Genomic DNA, 13,005 nt, shown 5'->3' on the forward strand with positions numbered 1-13,005 from the left:
GCTGGATTCACATCAGAGGGGGAAGAAAAAAAGTTTGATTTGTTACCTCTACTTTCTTAAAGGTAACAAATAGGTTTTATGAATAAAGCTTATCATTACAATATGACTTGAAATCTTTTAAATCTTAAACAATTTCTTAATAGTCTCAATTTTCTGACTCAGAAAATTAGATGAGTAATGGGGTTTTTATGTGATAAACTGTGCTGCTTAAATATTTGTATGAAAACGCCCTGAATTTAAGTTTTTGATAGAAGATATTTTCCCTTTTGATTAATTAACCACAACTACTTTTAATGTTTAATAGGGAATTGTGTTAGTTGTAACAATCTGTATATTGGATCCAAAATGTGTTATATTTTAAGCAACAGCTTGTAGACAACTAATTGATTCATATTCTGCACATCCAGCCAAAGGAATATAGGACAACTGACCAATGGCACCTTCCTATGGGAAGCCGCTTCCATCCATCTACAGCATTGATACCTTGAAATGAAACAGAAAACATGAAAATATTGTGTTAACCATAAAAAACGGCCACAACTAACCAGGTCATTCATTACTTGTTGCAATAACATCCCTCATTTTAACTGTTTTTTATGCTAGAAGCCTCAGTAGATGTGTTCTTGAATACTGACCTCTAGATCAATGCTTCTCAAACTTTAATATACATATACAAGAAAGAATCTTATTAAAATGCAAAAACATGCAGATTCTGATTCAGTAGGTCTAGGGTAAGGCCCAAGATTCTGCATTTCTGTCAGGCTTCCAGGTGCTGCCAGTGCTGCTGGTGAGGGGCCCCAGTTTGAGTGACAGGGTTCTGTGTTGTTCTACATTTGTCTGAGGCCAACTGGAATTTGGGAGTGGCAACTGAGTTGGAAAGCAGATTTAGGGAAATAATTTTGAAACTTCATGTGTATAGAAGCACAACATTTTTTACTTACATTGTATGAAGGGTGGAGGTTAGGTAAGCTAAGTTTAATCTACATTTTAGTACCTCTATGAGTTTAGGCACATCATAACTATCTGGAAACTGCTGAACTAAGACATATTTTATGAAAAGGCCACAGATCATTTACTAATATAATTCAAAACAAGAAGAAAAAACTATCAAGATAACATTTAGTAATATAATTCAATTAGGCACATCAGGATCAGGCTATTATTCAATATAAATGTGAATTGAATGAATTGCAAGTCTGAGATGTAAAAAAAGGAATAACTGTTTTTAAAAGTCTAGTATCAGCTACCTTAGGAAAAATTTAATTAGAAAAATCAAAACATTTTACTACCACTGCTTATGTCAATAGAATGGAAACCATAGTACCAGAAAATCACCTGGATATTTTAGGTTTATGCAGCTGATTCATGCTGCTATTTGGTTATTATGACTACTAATGTCAAATATTCAAATGTAATAAAATCAGGTTCCTGTGAGATTTTTAATTTCAACGTTGTTATTTTGTCACTTATCTATCAAATGTTTATTGACAACCTACTATGTCTCTGGCACTGTGCAAGGTGTTGGGGACAGCGATGAACAAACATGACACTGGTCTTGTATCAAAATATTGGGGAATCTAGATGACTGATATACAGTGTTCCCATGTAAATATGTAAAATATTTAACATAGAAAAACTTGTAATAACACTGACCTCACAAACAATGGTAGTTATAACTAATGATTCGAAACACTGAAAAAAAATCCTGTGAAAATTTATATGTTTTATAAAACTCTGTTCTGTAATATGTTATTTGTTGTATTGGCTAGTGATTCATATTTGTACATTCATAGTTACATTCTAAGAATTATTTTCAGAAATTTAATAATGTCTCTTGACTATTTAACCAAATTAAGATTAGATTTTCACTATATTAATCATAGTTAGGATCAGTCTGATCTACTGTATCATCATGTATTCAGAGTTGATCCTGGTGTTCCCAAAGTGGAAACACTAGTCAACTGGCAAATTACCAGATCAACATTTTGCTGTTATTACATGGCTGGTCATCAAAAGCAAAACAAAGCAAAAAATAAAAACATATCCATGAAGTGCCTTGACACAAACGGTTTTGTTTTACATGCTAATCTCTTGCTTCTCTTAGACTTTAGGATTCTAGGTTGCAGTTTTGTAAATGAGAGTTGTCCCAATATTAATGTTCAACTTTTTATATTGCATTTATTGTAATAGTACATATAGTTGTTTGTTTATTCCAAAGAGGTTCTTTATTTGTAGCTTTTTAATGACTGCAGGTTTACAGACAGATTATGTTTTAAAGAAACTGATTTGGAACTACAAATTAAAAAAAATTAAGGTTTAGAGAAAATAATTTGGAACACCTACAATTTTCATTATAACACATACTATGAGGTCCTACTGTGACCAAAAATGAGAATGACAGTGGTCTGCACTAACAAGATATAAGTATCTTCTACTTAGACCCAGAGAGATTCTGCTAACAGATTGTCGAGGATATGACCATTGTATATTATTATCCTGAAAGATAAACAATAAAAATAGTAATTCTATTATCCTATGAATGACAAGATAATTTTCATGTAAAGTTCCATATTTTAGGATTGATCTGTGTCATTTAATGCATTACTATCAAAATGACTTTTTACCAATTTATTTTTATAATTTATCAAATTAACCTAAATTTTATGTAATACTGAATTTAGCTCCATGTCCAGAGGCCCTGGCAAGTTGAATGCAATTCCACAGGTGAGATAAGACATCTTCTAATATGACTGACTAGCAAATACATAGTAATGCTCATGGAAACTATTTGCATTAAGAACACTAGAAAACTTTTAAAAATATAAAACGTAACAATAAAGGGAAAACTTATCTTACTTTTATAAAGTATGAATTTGTTTTGCTTGAAGAGCTAAGTCTCATTCTCCATGCTTAATGCAGGATTGCTCATACCTTAATGGAAGAACATAAATTAGCATTTTTCGTTGCTTTTGAACAAATAGGCAGAGACTTCTTTCTTCATCTATGAATTCCCCCTCCCCCAGTATGCTTCCAAAGATGCCTTGTACCTATGAGTGTTTATAAGATGATTGTATAGAAACATACACCTGCCCAAAACAATGTCAGCTGCAACCAGTATTTCCCTCTGTCTCTTTTTCACACATACACACACAAGCCCACTAAAAATAATTAGAGAGACACACCTAATGAAGTAGAGGAAAAAATAATGAAAGATATATTGAGCCTGGGACTGCTCACATCACCTTAAATTAATGTTTCCTAATTCTTCATCTACCTGCCTCATTCTAGTCAAACCAATCTTTGATGAGCCCTTTCTCATCCCACCTTCTCATTTCTCTTCCTTCTTTTACATCATCCCTTGAGCTTTAAAAAGTTTCTCACTTCATCAAATTAAGAGAAAAAAGAATCTAACATGCCAAATAATTAACAGCACATAAAAATCAAGAAACCACTTCTAGCCAGATGCTGTGACTTATGCCTATAGTTCCAGCTACTCAGGGAGCCGAGGCAGGAGGATCACTTGAGCCTGGGAGTTTGAGACCAGTCTGGGCAACATAGTGAGAACTTGTCTCAAAAAAAAAAAAAAAAAGAATGAGAAAGAGAGAGAAAGAAAGGCAAGAAACCACTTCTATGTTAATGTTGACTATATAAGATGAAACAAGAATCCTTCTGGAAGAAAAATAACTCTGTTTTTCCACCCCCCAACAATTGACTCCCAACTGTATATCATTCCTTTGTCTCTAAGGAAACTGAGACACATGGCAAAGTGGTCTCATCAATTTTGGTTTAGGCAACACCTGGTCATTCCCAGAGATCGGAGTGTGAAATGGCATCTCAGAAGGTGAAGAGAGTGACCAAATTATGAATACTCAAATCATGGGGATCTTTGGAGAGCATATATAATCCTTAAAAATAAGACTCTTTAAAGAAAGCTTGTATTTTAGGAGATTATGACTGATTACATATTAATTAATGACTAAAATTTTTACTCAGGACCATCTGTTTGTTTCTCACTAACACTAAATCTCAGAGATTTCAAAGAAACCAGTAAACGTGTTAAAGTGCTATGAACCGAAGTCAGGCTGCTTGAGAGTTTGAAGAAAAGACTAGAAATGAAGGAAATAAGGTCTTGAAAAATTAAATTAGTCAATCCAGAAATTTTCTGGAAAATAGTGCCTTAATCATGGATGTATGCTTTTAACTCATTTACAAGAGACTAGAAATGAAGGAAATAAGGTCTTGAAAAATTAAATTAGTCAATCCAGAAATTTTCTGGAAAACAGTGTCTTAATCATGGATGTATGCTTTTAACTCATTTACAAGAGACTAGAAATGAAGGAAATAAGGTCTTGAAAAATTAAATTAGTCAATCCAGAAATTTTCTGGAAAACAGTGTCTTAATCATGGATGTATGCTTTTAACTCATTTACATGGACACCACACATATATCTATACACCTGCATGTATGATCACACCATTTTGTTTAATCCTTATCAACCCTGAGAAATAGGTATTTTAAAGATAAGGAAGCTAGTCTAAAAGAGGCTGGGTAATTTAACAAATATCACACACTAATAGGTGTTCACATTGGGATTGAAATCAGGTCTGTCTGACTTAAAAGCCTTGCTTGTTCTTTGCTAATAAACTGTATTGACTGAAGTAATCAAAAGATTAAAATCAGGCCGGGCGCGGTGGCTCACGCCTGTAATCCTAGCACTCTGGGAGGCCGAGGCTGGTGGATCGCTGGAGGTCAGCAGTTCGAGACCAGCCTGAGCAAGAGTGAGACCCGCCCCCCGTCTCTACTAAAAAAATAGAAAGAAATGATCTGGCCAACTAAAATATATATAGAAAAAATTAGCCAGGCATGGTGGCACATGCCTGTAGTCCCAGCTACTTGGGAGGTTAAGGCAGTAGGATTGCTTTAAGCCCAGGAGTTTAAGGTTGCTGTGAGCTAGGCTGACACCATGGCACTCACTCTAGCCCGGGCAACAAAGCGAGACTCTGTCTCAAAAAAAAAAAAAGATTAAAATCAACAACAATAACAAGAGAGATGTGAGCGGGATGTGAAGAAATCACAGGCGGCTGAAGTTACGGTAATTACACAATCACTTAAACATTTTGATATTGGATAAAAATCTTAGAGTAAAAGACAGAACTACATAATTTAAAATACCTTTCAGCACATATTTTTCAACCTATTGTTTGAACTGATTGCATTTTTTTCATTTTTTATGCTTTGTATTTTGAATTTTATTTCTATCATTTTATTTAATGTTCAGTGATAAAGATTTAGCTCTTTAAACTGGAAAAAAGCAATGTAGATCCATATTTCACAAAATGATTTTCTACTGCTAAACACATATTAGCAGAAGTTCTCACAAACAGAAGTTCTTTGAAAATAATTCTGCATTTACAATAGGAGTCTGACTCCAAAGTAATAAAAATTTTGCTTGAGTTCCTTGTAGATTCTGATTATTAGCCCTCTATTGGATGTACAGCTTAAGAAAAAAAAAACAAACAACCTCATTAAAAAGTGTGCAAAAGACATGAACGGAAGCTTTTCAAAAGAAGATAGACAAATGGCCGATAAACATATGAAAAAATGCTCAGCGTCACTAATCTTCAGGGAAATGCAAATTAAAACCACAGTGAGATATTACTACCCTTGTTAGAATGGCTTTTATTAAAAAGTCCAGAAACAATAGATGCTGGCATGGATGCAGAGAGAAAGGAAGGCTTATACACTGTTGATGGGCCTGCAAATTAGTACAACCTCTATAGAAAACAGTATGGAGATTCCTCAAAGAACTAAAAGTAGAGCTACCATTCGATTCAGCAATCCCACCACTGGGTATCTACCCAAAGGAAAAGAAGTCATTTTATTGAAAAGACACCTGCACTCAAATGTTTATTGCAGCACAATTCACAATTGCAAGTGGATTGACAAAATGTGGTGTGTGTGTGTGTGTGTGTGTATATATATATATATATATGGAGTACTACTCAGCTATAAACAAGGATGAATTAATGCCTTCTGCAACAATTTGGATGGAACTAGAGACGATTACCCTAAGTGAAGTATCTAAAGAATGGAAATACAAACACCACATGTATGTGCTATTAAATTGGAATTAACCAATGAGCACACATGTGCACAGAGGGAAGTGAAACTCAGTGGAAATCAAGCATGGGGGAGGGGAGTGGAGGGGATGGGCAAAAACCTACCTAATGGGTACGATGAACACTATTTGGGTGATGGACACACTTAAAGCCATGAGTTCAGCATTGCAAAAGAGATCCATGTAACCCAAAACCTTTGTATCCCTTAATATTTTGAAATTTTTTAAAAAGTAAAAAAAATAAAAACCAAAGTAATAAAAATTCTGTGGGTAATATAATAGAATTTTTTCACCACTTTCACCTTTTAAAAGTAAAATATGTTAATAGATAAACAAACAAGCACACCCTTACCAGCTTTGCATTTTCCTGGGTTTGTGCTGCTCTCTGTCCAAGACTGAGAATCAGTAAGAAGGTGACTCTGGGACTCTCTCAATGGCTTTGCAGGAAATTGATGATTTTCAGGACTGAATAATAATGATAACAACAAGTTAACTTTTGATAGTATTGTTAAATGTTTCTCAAAGTATGGAACTCAAACCACTTGTGATGCAAGATGTCTGTAGGAGGTACCCCAGATAATTTTGGGAATACAAGAATGAGGCATTAAGTAACACTGACTCACAATGAGAAAAGTATTCTTTCTTCAGTATCTTCATTCTTCTTATTACAATATATTGACAATCGCTAACTCCGACAAATCTCCATTTTTAATACAGAGAATTGTCCTCAGCCTCAGAATTTAGCAAGTAAGGGAATCTAGTTAGAACTGAATCACAGTATTTTATTATCAATCTTATTTTTTAAAGTTATATTTTATTTATAGCAATCATAATAATTTCTCATTTATGACAGTGGCATAAAGTTTGGTTTAAAAATAAGTTTAAGTGCCAATTTAAAGAAATATTTTGTTAAAGAAAAATGTTATTTTTTTAAGTGATATGTAGATATGGGAAAAAATAGGAAGGTGACAGTAGGAAGACAATTTTGAGAAAAACTAGCCTAGCGTTTCTGAAACTGCCTAACTGGTTTTGAACAAAGAATTCTCTATCTTCCTCTACAAAACTGAAACAACACATTTGAGGACTATCTTGCAGGAATGTTAAAAACATCTAAAATTATCACGTTTTACAAACTTGATCTTCAATTTGGGGAGCAAGGAATCTTAAAAGCAAAATTTCCTTTAAAATTGAAGTTTCAATATTGAGGTAGAAATGCTATGTATCGACATATTGGACGGTATGAAAAAAATATACATAACATTTCACTTAGGAAAAACTGTTGCCTTAGAAACTAAGTGGCATTTTAGAATATTCTGAAACAGTAATTAAAATAATGTTCCAAAGAAAACAACTACTTAAAATTCTTTCAAGAATAAGTTCACAGATTTTTAGCTCAATTATATATAGCAGCTATTTTTTTTTAAGAATTATAAGGATATGCTTTTGTTCCTCAATGATTACTTAAACATTTCAATTTTGTGCAGCTTTAACAACTCCTTATTAAAGTTTGGGAGGTAAATCTTAAAAAAAAGAAAAGAGCATGTCTCCACACAGGTTTATACCTATCCGTATTAAAAATTTCTTTCACTTTTTTCCCCTAACAAACATCATGAGACGGCATTTTACTTTAATTGTTCTTATTCCTCAAGAAAGGGACCATATAACAGGAACAGCACAGTAACTAGGCCTGGTGTAGGGACTCTTTGCAGGTTCATTACTGCTAACAGGACTCTAGCAAGGGTCCACTCGTTCAACAATATTTACCGAACACCTGTTATAGCGATAAACAAAGCCTTTGCTCTTGTGAAAATCTCACTGTTATTGAGGAGGAATGATAAATTTTCCATATATATAAATAAATAATAAGTCAGGTGGCAAGAAGAGCTTCGACAATAGAAAGATATTAATATAAAAGAGTCTAATGGGAAGCAGAGGAGCAGGTTACCATTTTACAAAGGGCTATCGAAGACGGCCTCTATTGGGAAGTTACACCTGAGCGGAAGGTGAATGAAGAGAAGGCACAGACCACTCCGCTATCTGGAGGAAGAATGGGAAGGAAGGGGAATTGGAAAATATGAAGATATTAATAAGGAACATGGTTGGTATACATGAGGAGCAGCAAGATCTGTGTGTCGAGGATTGTGAGTCATGCACAAGTGATAAAGAATGACATCAGAGAGGTGTCTGGGGCCAGATCGGATGGGCTTGTGTCGGTAAGGACATTCATTAGCTTTCGTTCTGAGTAAGATGGGAAACCAATAGAGTTTTCGGCAGAAGAGTGACACAGTCTGATTTATATTCTCAGTGGAGAATAGATGGGAATGCAGCAAAACGGAACTGGGAAGATCAGTGAGGAAACTACTGAAATAGTCCACGTGAGAAGTGATGGTGGCTTGGACAGGAAGGCAGCCGTGGAGGTGGTAGGAATGTATTTATGTTACAGGTATGTTTTGAGGGGACATCTGGTAGGATTTGTGAATGGAGTAAACACAAGGTATTTACTTGTATTTAAGTCATCTAGGATGACTCCACAGTTTCTGGCCTGAACACCTGGGAGAAGAAGGTCACTAAAACCGATACATGGAAGAATGGAGGAGAATCGGGTTTAGGGTAGCGGTAAGGGTATAAATGTCTTGGAATTAAATTCAAAGTTCTGCTTTGAACCTGTTCTGTTGGCGATGACTTTGAGATGTCCAAGTGTGTGTGTCTAGTAGTAGACACACAACTCAGAAGTACAGCAGAGAGCAGGGGTAGCCACAGAAATTTTGTATGCACTAAACAAGGGAATTTTGTAGAAGAAAGGGACGTTAGCTGTCAAAATGTCAACGTTTTAAGGAAAAGGAAGAGAGGCCTAGAAAGGTTACTTGACTTTTCAAGATCATCCATTTAAAAAATTAAAGGTATGGTTATACTCAAACAAATCTGTCATACACATATAAAAATTGGCATTTCAAACCACTGAAAATTCACATATAGCATTTTAAAAGCTTCAGGAGTTCTTCCTTTTGCCAGTCAGTAGCAAATTCAGAATCAAATTTCAGGTCTTTCTATTGCATCCTCAAATTCTTGATAGACTGGAATCAGAACAAACTTAAAGCTGGAGCACAAGGCTCCAGACAATGAACTTCTAAGACCCCTTCCCTTCTCTCTCCATGGAAATGGCTCAGATAGTGCTTAGAGGTCTTTAAAGAGCACTAAGCATATGGTGCACAGTGCTGACGGAATTGTCAAGCAGGTGTCTGGGGTTGTATTTGATCTTCAAAGTGCTGATCGGGGAAGTTTCTCTGATCCCTATACCAGTTACCACGGAGAGGAAGGACATGGAGGGTCAGAGGGGAACTTTTCCCTGTCTGCTTACCCGAGCAATGGGGAGCTAATTTGGACTTATACTTTTTTCTTCTAAGCACTACATTTAAAAAATAATAATATATTTCAGTCAACCAAAATGTACAGAGAATTAGCACCTTTTTACCCACCACCTAGACTAATAACAGAATGTTGCAAGCATAACTGAAGCTCCCCATGTATCCCTCCTCAATCACATCCTCTTCACTCGTGCATTCCAAGTGGAAAGCATTGCAGCAAATTATCTTATGTTCTTAATTTTTTTTTGAAGGAACATACAACCAAAGGATATAAGAGCACAAAGTACATTATTTGAAGGTAAAATTAAAAAAATATATATGAGATTACTTTTTAGCTGTTGAATTCAGTCCCGCAGGAGTAGAAGGTTGTTCAGGATCCTGGTTAACAAGGCAAGTTGGAAAGGAGCAGCCGTCACCTAGACTGTAATTAAAATTAAAACTTACAATTGAACCATAAAAAAGACAACAGAATGTTAAAATGCTGATGTTTGAGAGCAGAACATTTTATAGGCAAAACATGTGTATCAGACATTGGTTTCCATATAGTTAATAGTTTAGGAAGATAATGAGTTAGCTGATTTCCACATGGTTATAATAGTGAATCATAAAATAATACTTTAAAAAACAGGAGTTCCTATGCAGAATTATAGACTATGGACCTAGAGGCTTTTCCTGAAATTAGCTTTTTCTGGATTATTGTCATTAGTTTAAAGCCTGAAAAATTTCACTGCAAAGTACCTTGAAAAAATGGGTAGCAACCAGTACTTCTTCTCGTCACCAAAAACTTGTCGCATGTTTTTACTGAAACCCAAGCTGAATCCGTTCTTATCTGTTCCATGCCGAAATACTGGACTTCTGAATGCCTCTAAAAAAGATGGTAAAGCAATCACATGAGTAAAGAACACATTTACTAGTAATCCCTAATATTTAGCAATAATTGCATTAAATGAGGAAACTGAAAATCAATGGCTAGGCACCTGTGGGTATGTGCTTATCAACAGCCCTGAAATATAGCTGGTCGATTCTGCTTTAAAATATATCTATTTTAATTTCTAAATTACCCTTTTATTAATATAGAAAATTAGAAAATATAAACTAGCAAATAAATTAAAACTTTACATCTTATGGGTCTTTTGATTAATAGATAGATGGATAGATAGATAAATATAGATATATACAAATCTACATTTTTTTAATCAAAATGAGACTATTCTTTACATATATTCTACAACCTGTGTTTTTAAATCAATAAACTGTTTTCCAGTTTCATTGAAATTTTATCTCATCTAATCATAAAGCTTTTTCAGCTAACTCAAAAATGTACTTTAAAGCTACTTTGTCCAAACCAGGATCCAAACTAGAACCATACGCTCCATCTAGTTATGCTCACTCTTTAGAAATGAGAAATTTCTGTGCTCCAACCACATGGATAGTTTCTCAAATATTCCTAGCTTTCTCCCTCATTTCCTAGGGAGCCATTTGTTTTTAATTGAGGTGAAATTCACAGAACATAAAATTTGCCTTTTTAAAGCAAAGAATTCAATGGCACTTAATATATTCACAATTTTGTGCAACTTCTACCTATACATCAAGTTCCTAAGTATTTTCATCACCACAAAAGAAACTCCATATCCATTAAGCAGTCACTCCCTACTCCCCTATTTCCCCATCCCTGGCAACCATTCATAGGATTTTTCTCTGTAGTTCTACCTATTCTGTATATTTCATGTAACTGGGAATCACATAATAAATAATCTTTGTGATCAGCTTCTTTCCCTTAGCATGTTTCCAAGGTTCCTATACGTTATAGCATGTATCAGTGCTGCACTTCTTTTTGTGGTTGAGTAATATCCCATTGTACAGATATGCCACATTTTCTCCACCCTTTGATGAACATTTGGGTTGTTTCTACCTTTTGACTATTGTGAATGTGCTGCTGTGAACACTGGTATACACAAGTGTAGGTCTGAGTCTGTTTCCGATTCTTTTGGGTGTATACCTAGGTGGGCTAATATGGATATCCTATGTTTAACTTTTTAAAGAATTACCAGAATGTAAATAGGTTCCCTTCCACCAACCCCAGTCCTTTATTCACCCCTCAGCATCTGTTGGTTTCCTTCAAAGAACTTTGCATTTGGTAGTTACTTTTACATTTGGTTGTTAATTTGTGTCCCCCTCACTAGACTGTTTTGCCCTTGCTCATGTATACATAATGCCCTGTATATACATAATGCTTCCAGACAATGGAAAATCAATCAATATATGGAATGAGTGACCTGTATGTATCTAAGTGACATACCACAAAAAATATGGGAAATAAGAATGCTTTTTACCACTTCAGGACAAGTTGGCATTTAATCATATGGCTACTGTCAATGAATATCTAGATACGTATTCAAAGCTCTGGCAACTATAATAGTTGGATACTCACCTAATGTAGATTTATTTTTGCTGACAAGCCAACAATGATAGCCAAACAGAGAAGACAAGCTGACAGAAAACATAGCTGCAGCAAAGAATAAAAACATAATATGGAACTTGGCTTGAGTATCAGGTAGGCCATTCTACAAAGAAAGGAAGAAAATAAAATGTTTTGTCAAAGGGATATGTATTCCCCTACTTTTATAAGTAAATTAATAAGATTTTTTTTTTTTTTTGCTTAAAATTTTTCTTAAATTTAGATATGGAGAAAGATACATGGCTTTATATTGAAACTTTAGGGGAAATATATATGTAGATATAAATATCTACATATATATCTACATATGTTAGATTAAAATAAATGCTTGAATATGAATATATATGGAAATGATATTGAAATTCAGAATTTTTTTTTCTATAACCAAATCATAGAAAAATTATGGTAGTGTATATGTATAAACTATAACAGTAGGAAGCAAGATAAAAGGAACTACAAAATATAGTTTTAAATTTATTCCTTGAATATGTTTTGTTAAAATATTAGGAAGTCACAAATGTTTAAATAGTTTTATAATAATGCCAGAAAATGAAGGTTAACTGGCACAATTTAGCTGCTAGTCTCATTGATGTTTTACATTACTACAAACAACAGCATCAACTAAAAGAATACGTGCAACAACACATTCACAATAATGATTCCAGCTATTTTAAATAACAACATCACAGAAAAAAAATCAACATTAGTACATAACACCTGTCTAAACCTTACAATATCCATGGACTGAAACAGTCCATCTCAAAGCAAAACCAGTTTGACTTTCACTGTCTGTGTGTCCAAGGAGATCTGGACTGGCCCGAGAATGGAGGGCTGGGGGCTCTGGACACTGAGGGAAGCACCAGGACTGCCAACGGGTGGTCCTTCTGATAGAAGGTCATGATGTTTCAACACCTGCACTACCTGACAGATGGACACAGGTCACTAGGTCTCACTGGCAATTTTTGACAGCAGGGTCCTCACAGTGAAAACTTTGGTCATTCCTTTTCAAATATATTTGTGGTTTGGAACTAAAACCATCCACAGGAATAAGGAGCAGTGACGT

General features: G+C 34.6%; 1 protein-coding gene across 1 annotated transcript in view; it reads right to left on the reverse strand.

The window, feature by feature from the left end:
* Positions 1-278: 278 nt before the first annotated feature.
* The window catches only part of ZDHHC2 (zinc finger DHHC-type palmitoyltransferase 2), a 56,808-nt gene continuing 44,081 nt past the window's right edge, over positions 279-13,005 (reverse strand). The window contains exons 8-13 of the mRNA XM_069485194.1: positions 11,916-12,048; positions 10,223-10,349; positions 9,813-9,905; positions 6,472-6,584; positions 2,857-2,931; positions 279-483 (exon numbers count right to left, since the gene is read on the reverse strand). Of these exons, the coding sequence (XP_069341295.1) occupies positions 2,891-2,931; positions 6,472-6,584; positions 9,813-9,905; positions 10,223-10,349; positions 11,916-12,048 (507 nt within the window). The 3' untranslated portion in view covers positions 279-483; positions 2,857-2,890. The remainder of the gene's footprint in view (positions 484-2,856; positions 2,932-6,471; positions 6,585-9,812; positions 9,906-10,222; positions 10,350-11,915; positions 12,049-13,005) is intronic.

This window comes from Eulemur rufifrons, chromosome 12 (genome assembly GCF_041146395.1).
Source record: "Eulemur rufifrons isolate Redbay chromosome 12, OSU_ERuf_1, whole genome shotgun sequence".
Classification (NCBI taxonomy): domain Eukaryota; kingdom Metazoa; phylum Chordata; class Mammalia; order Primates; family Lemuridae; genus Eulemur; species Eulemur rufifrons.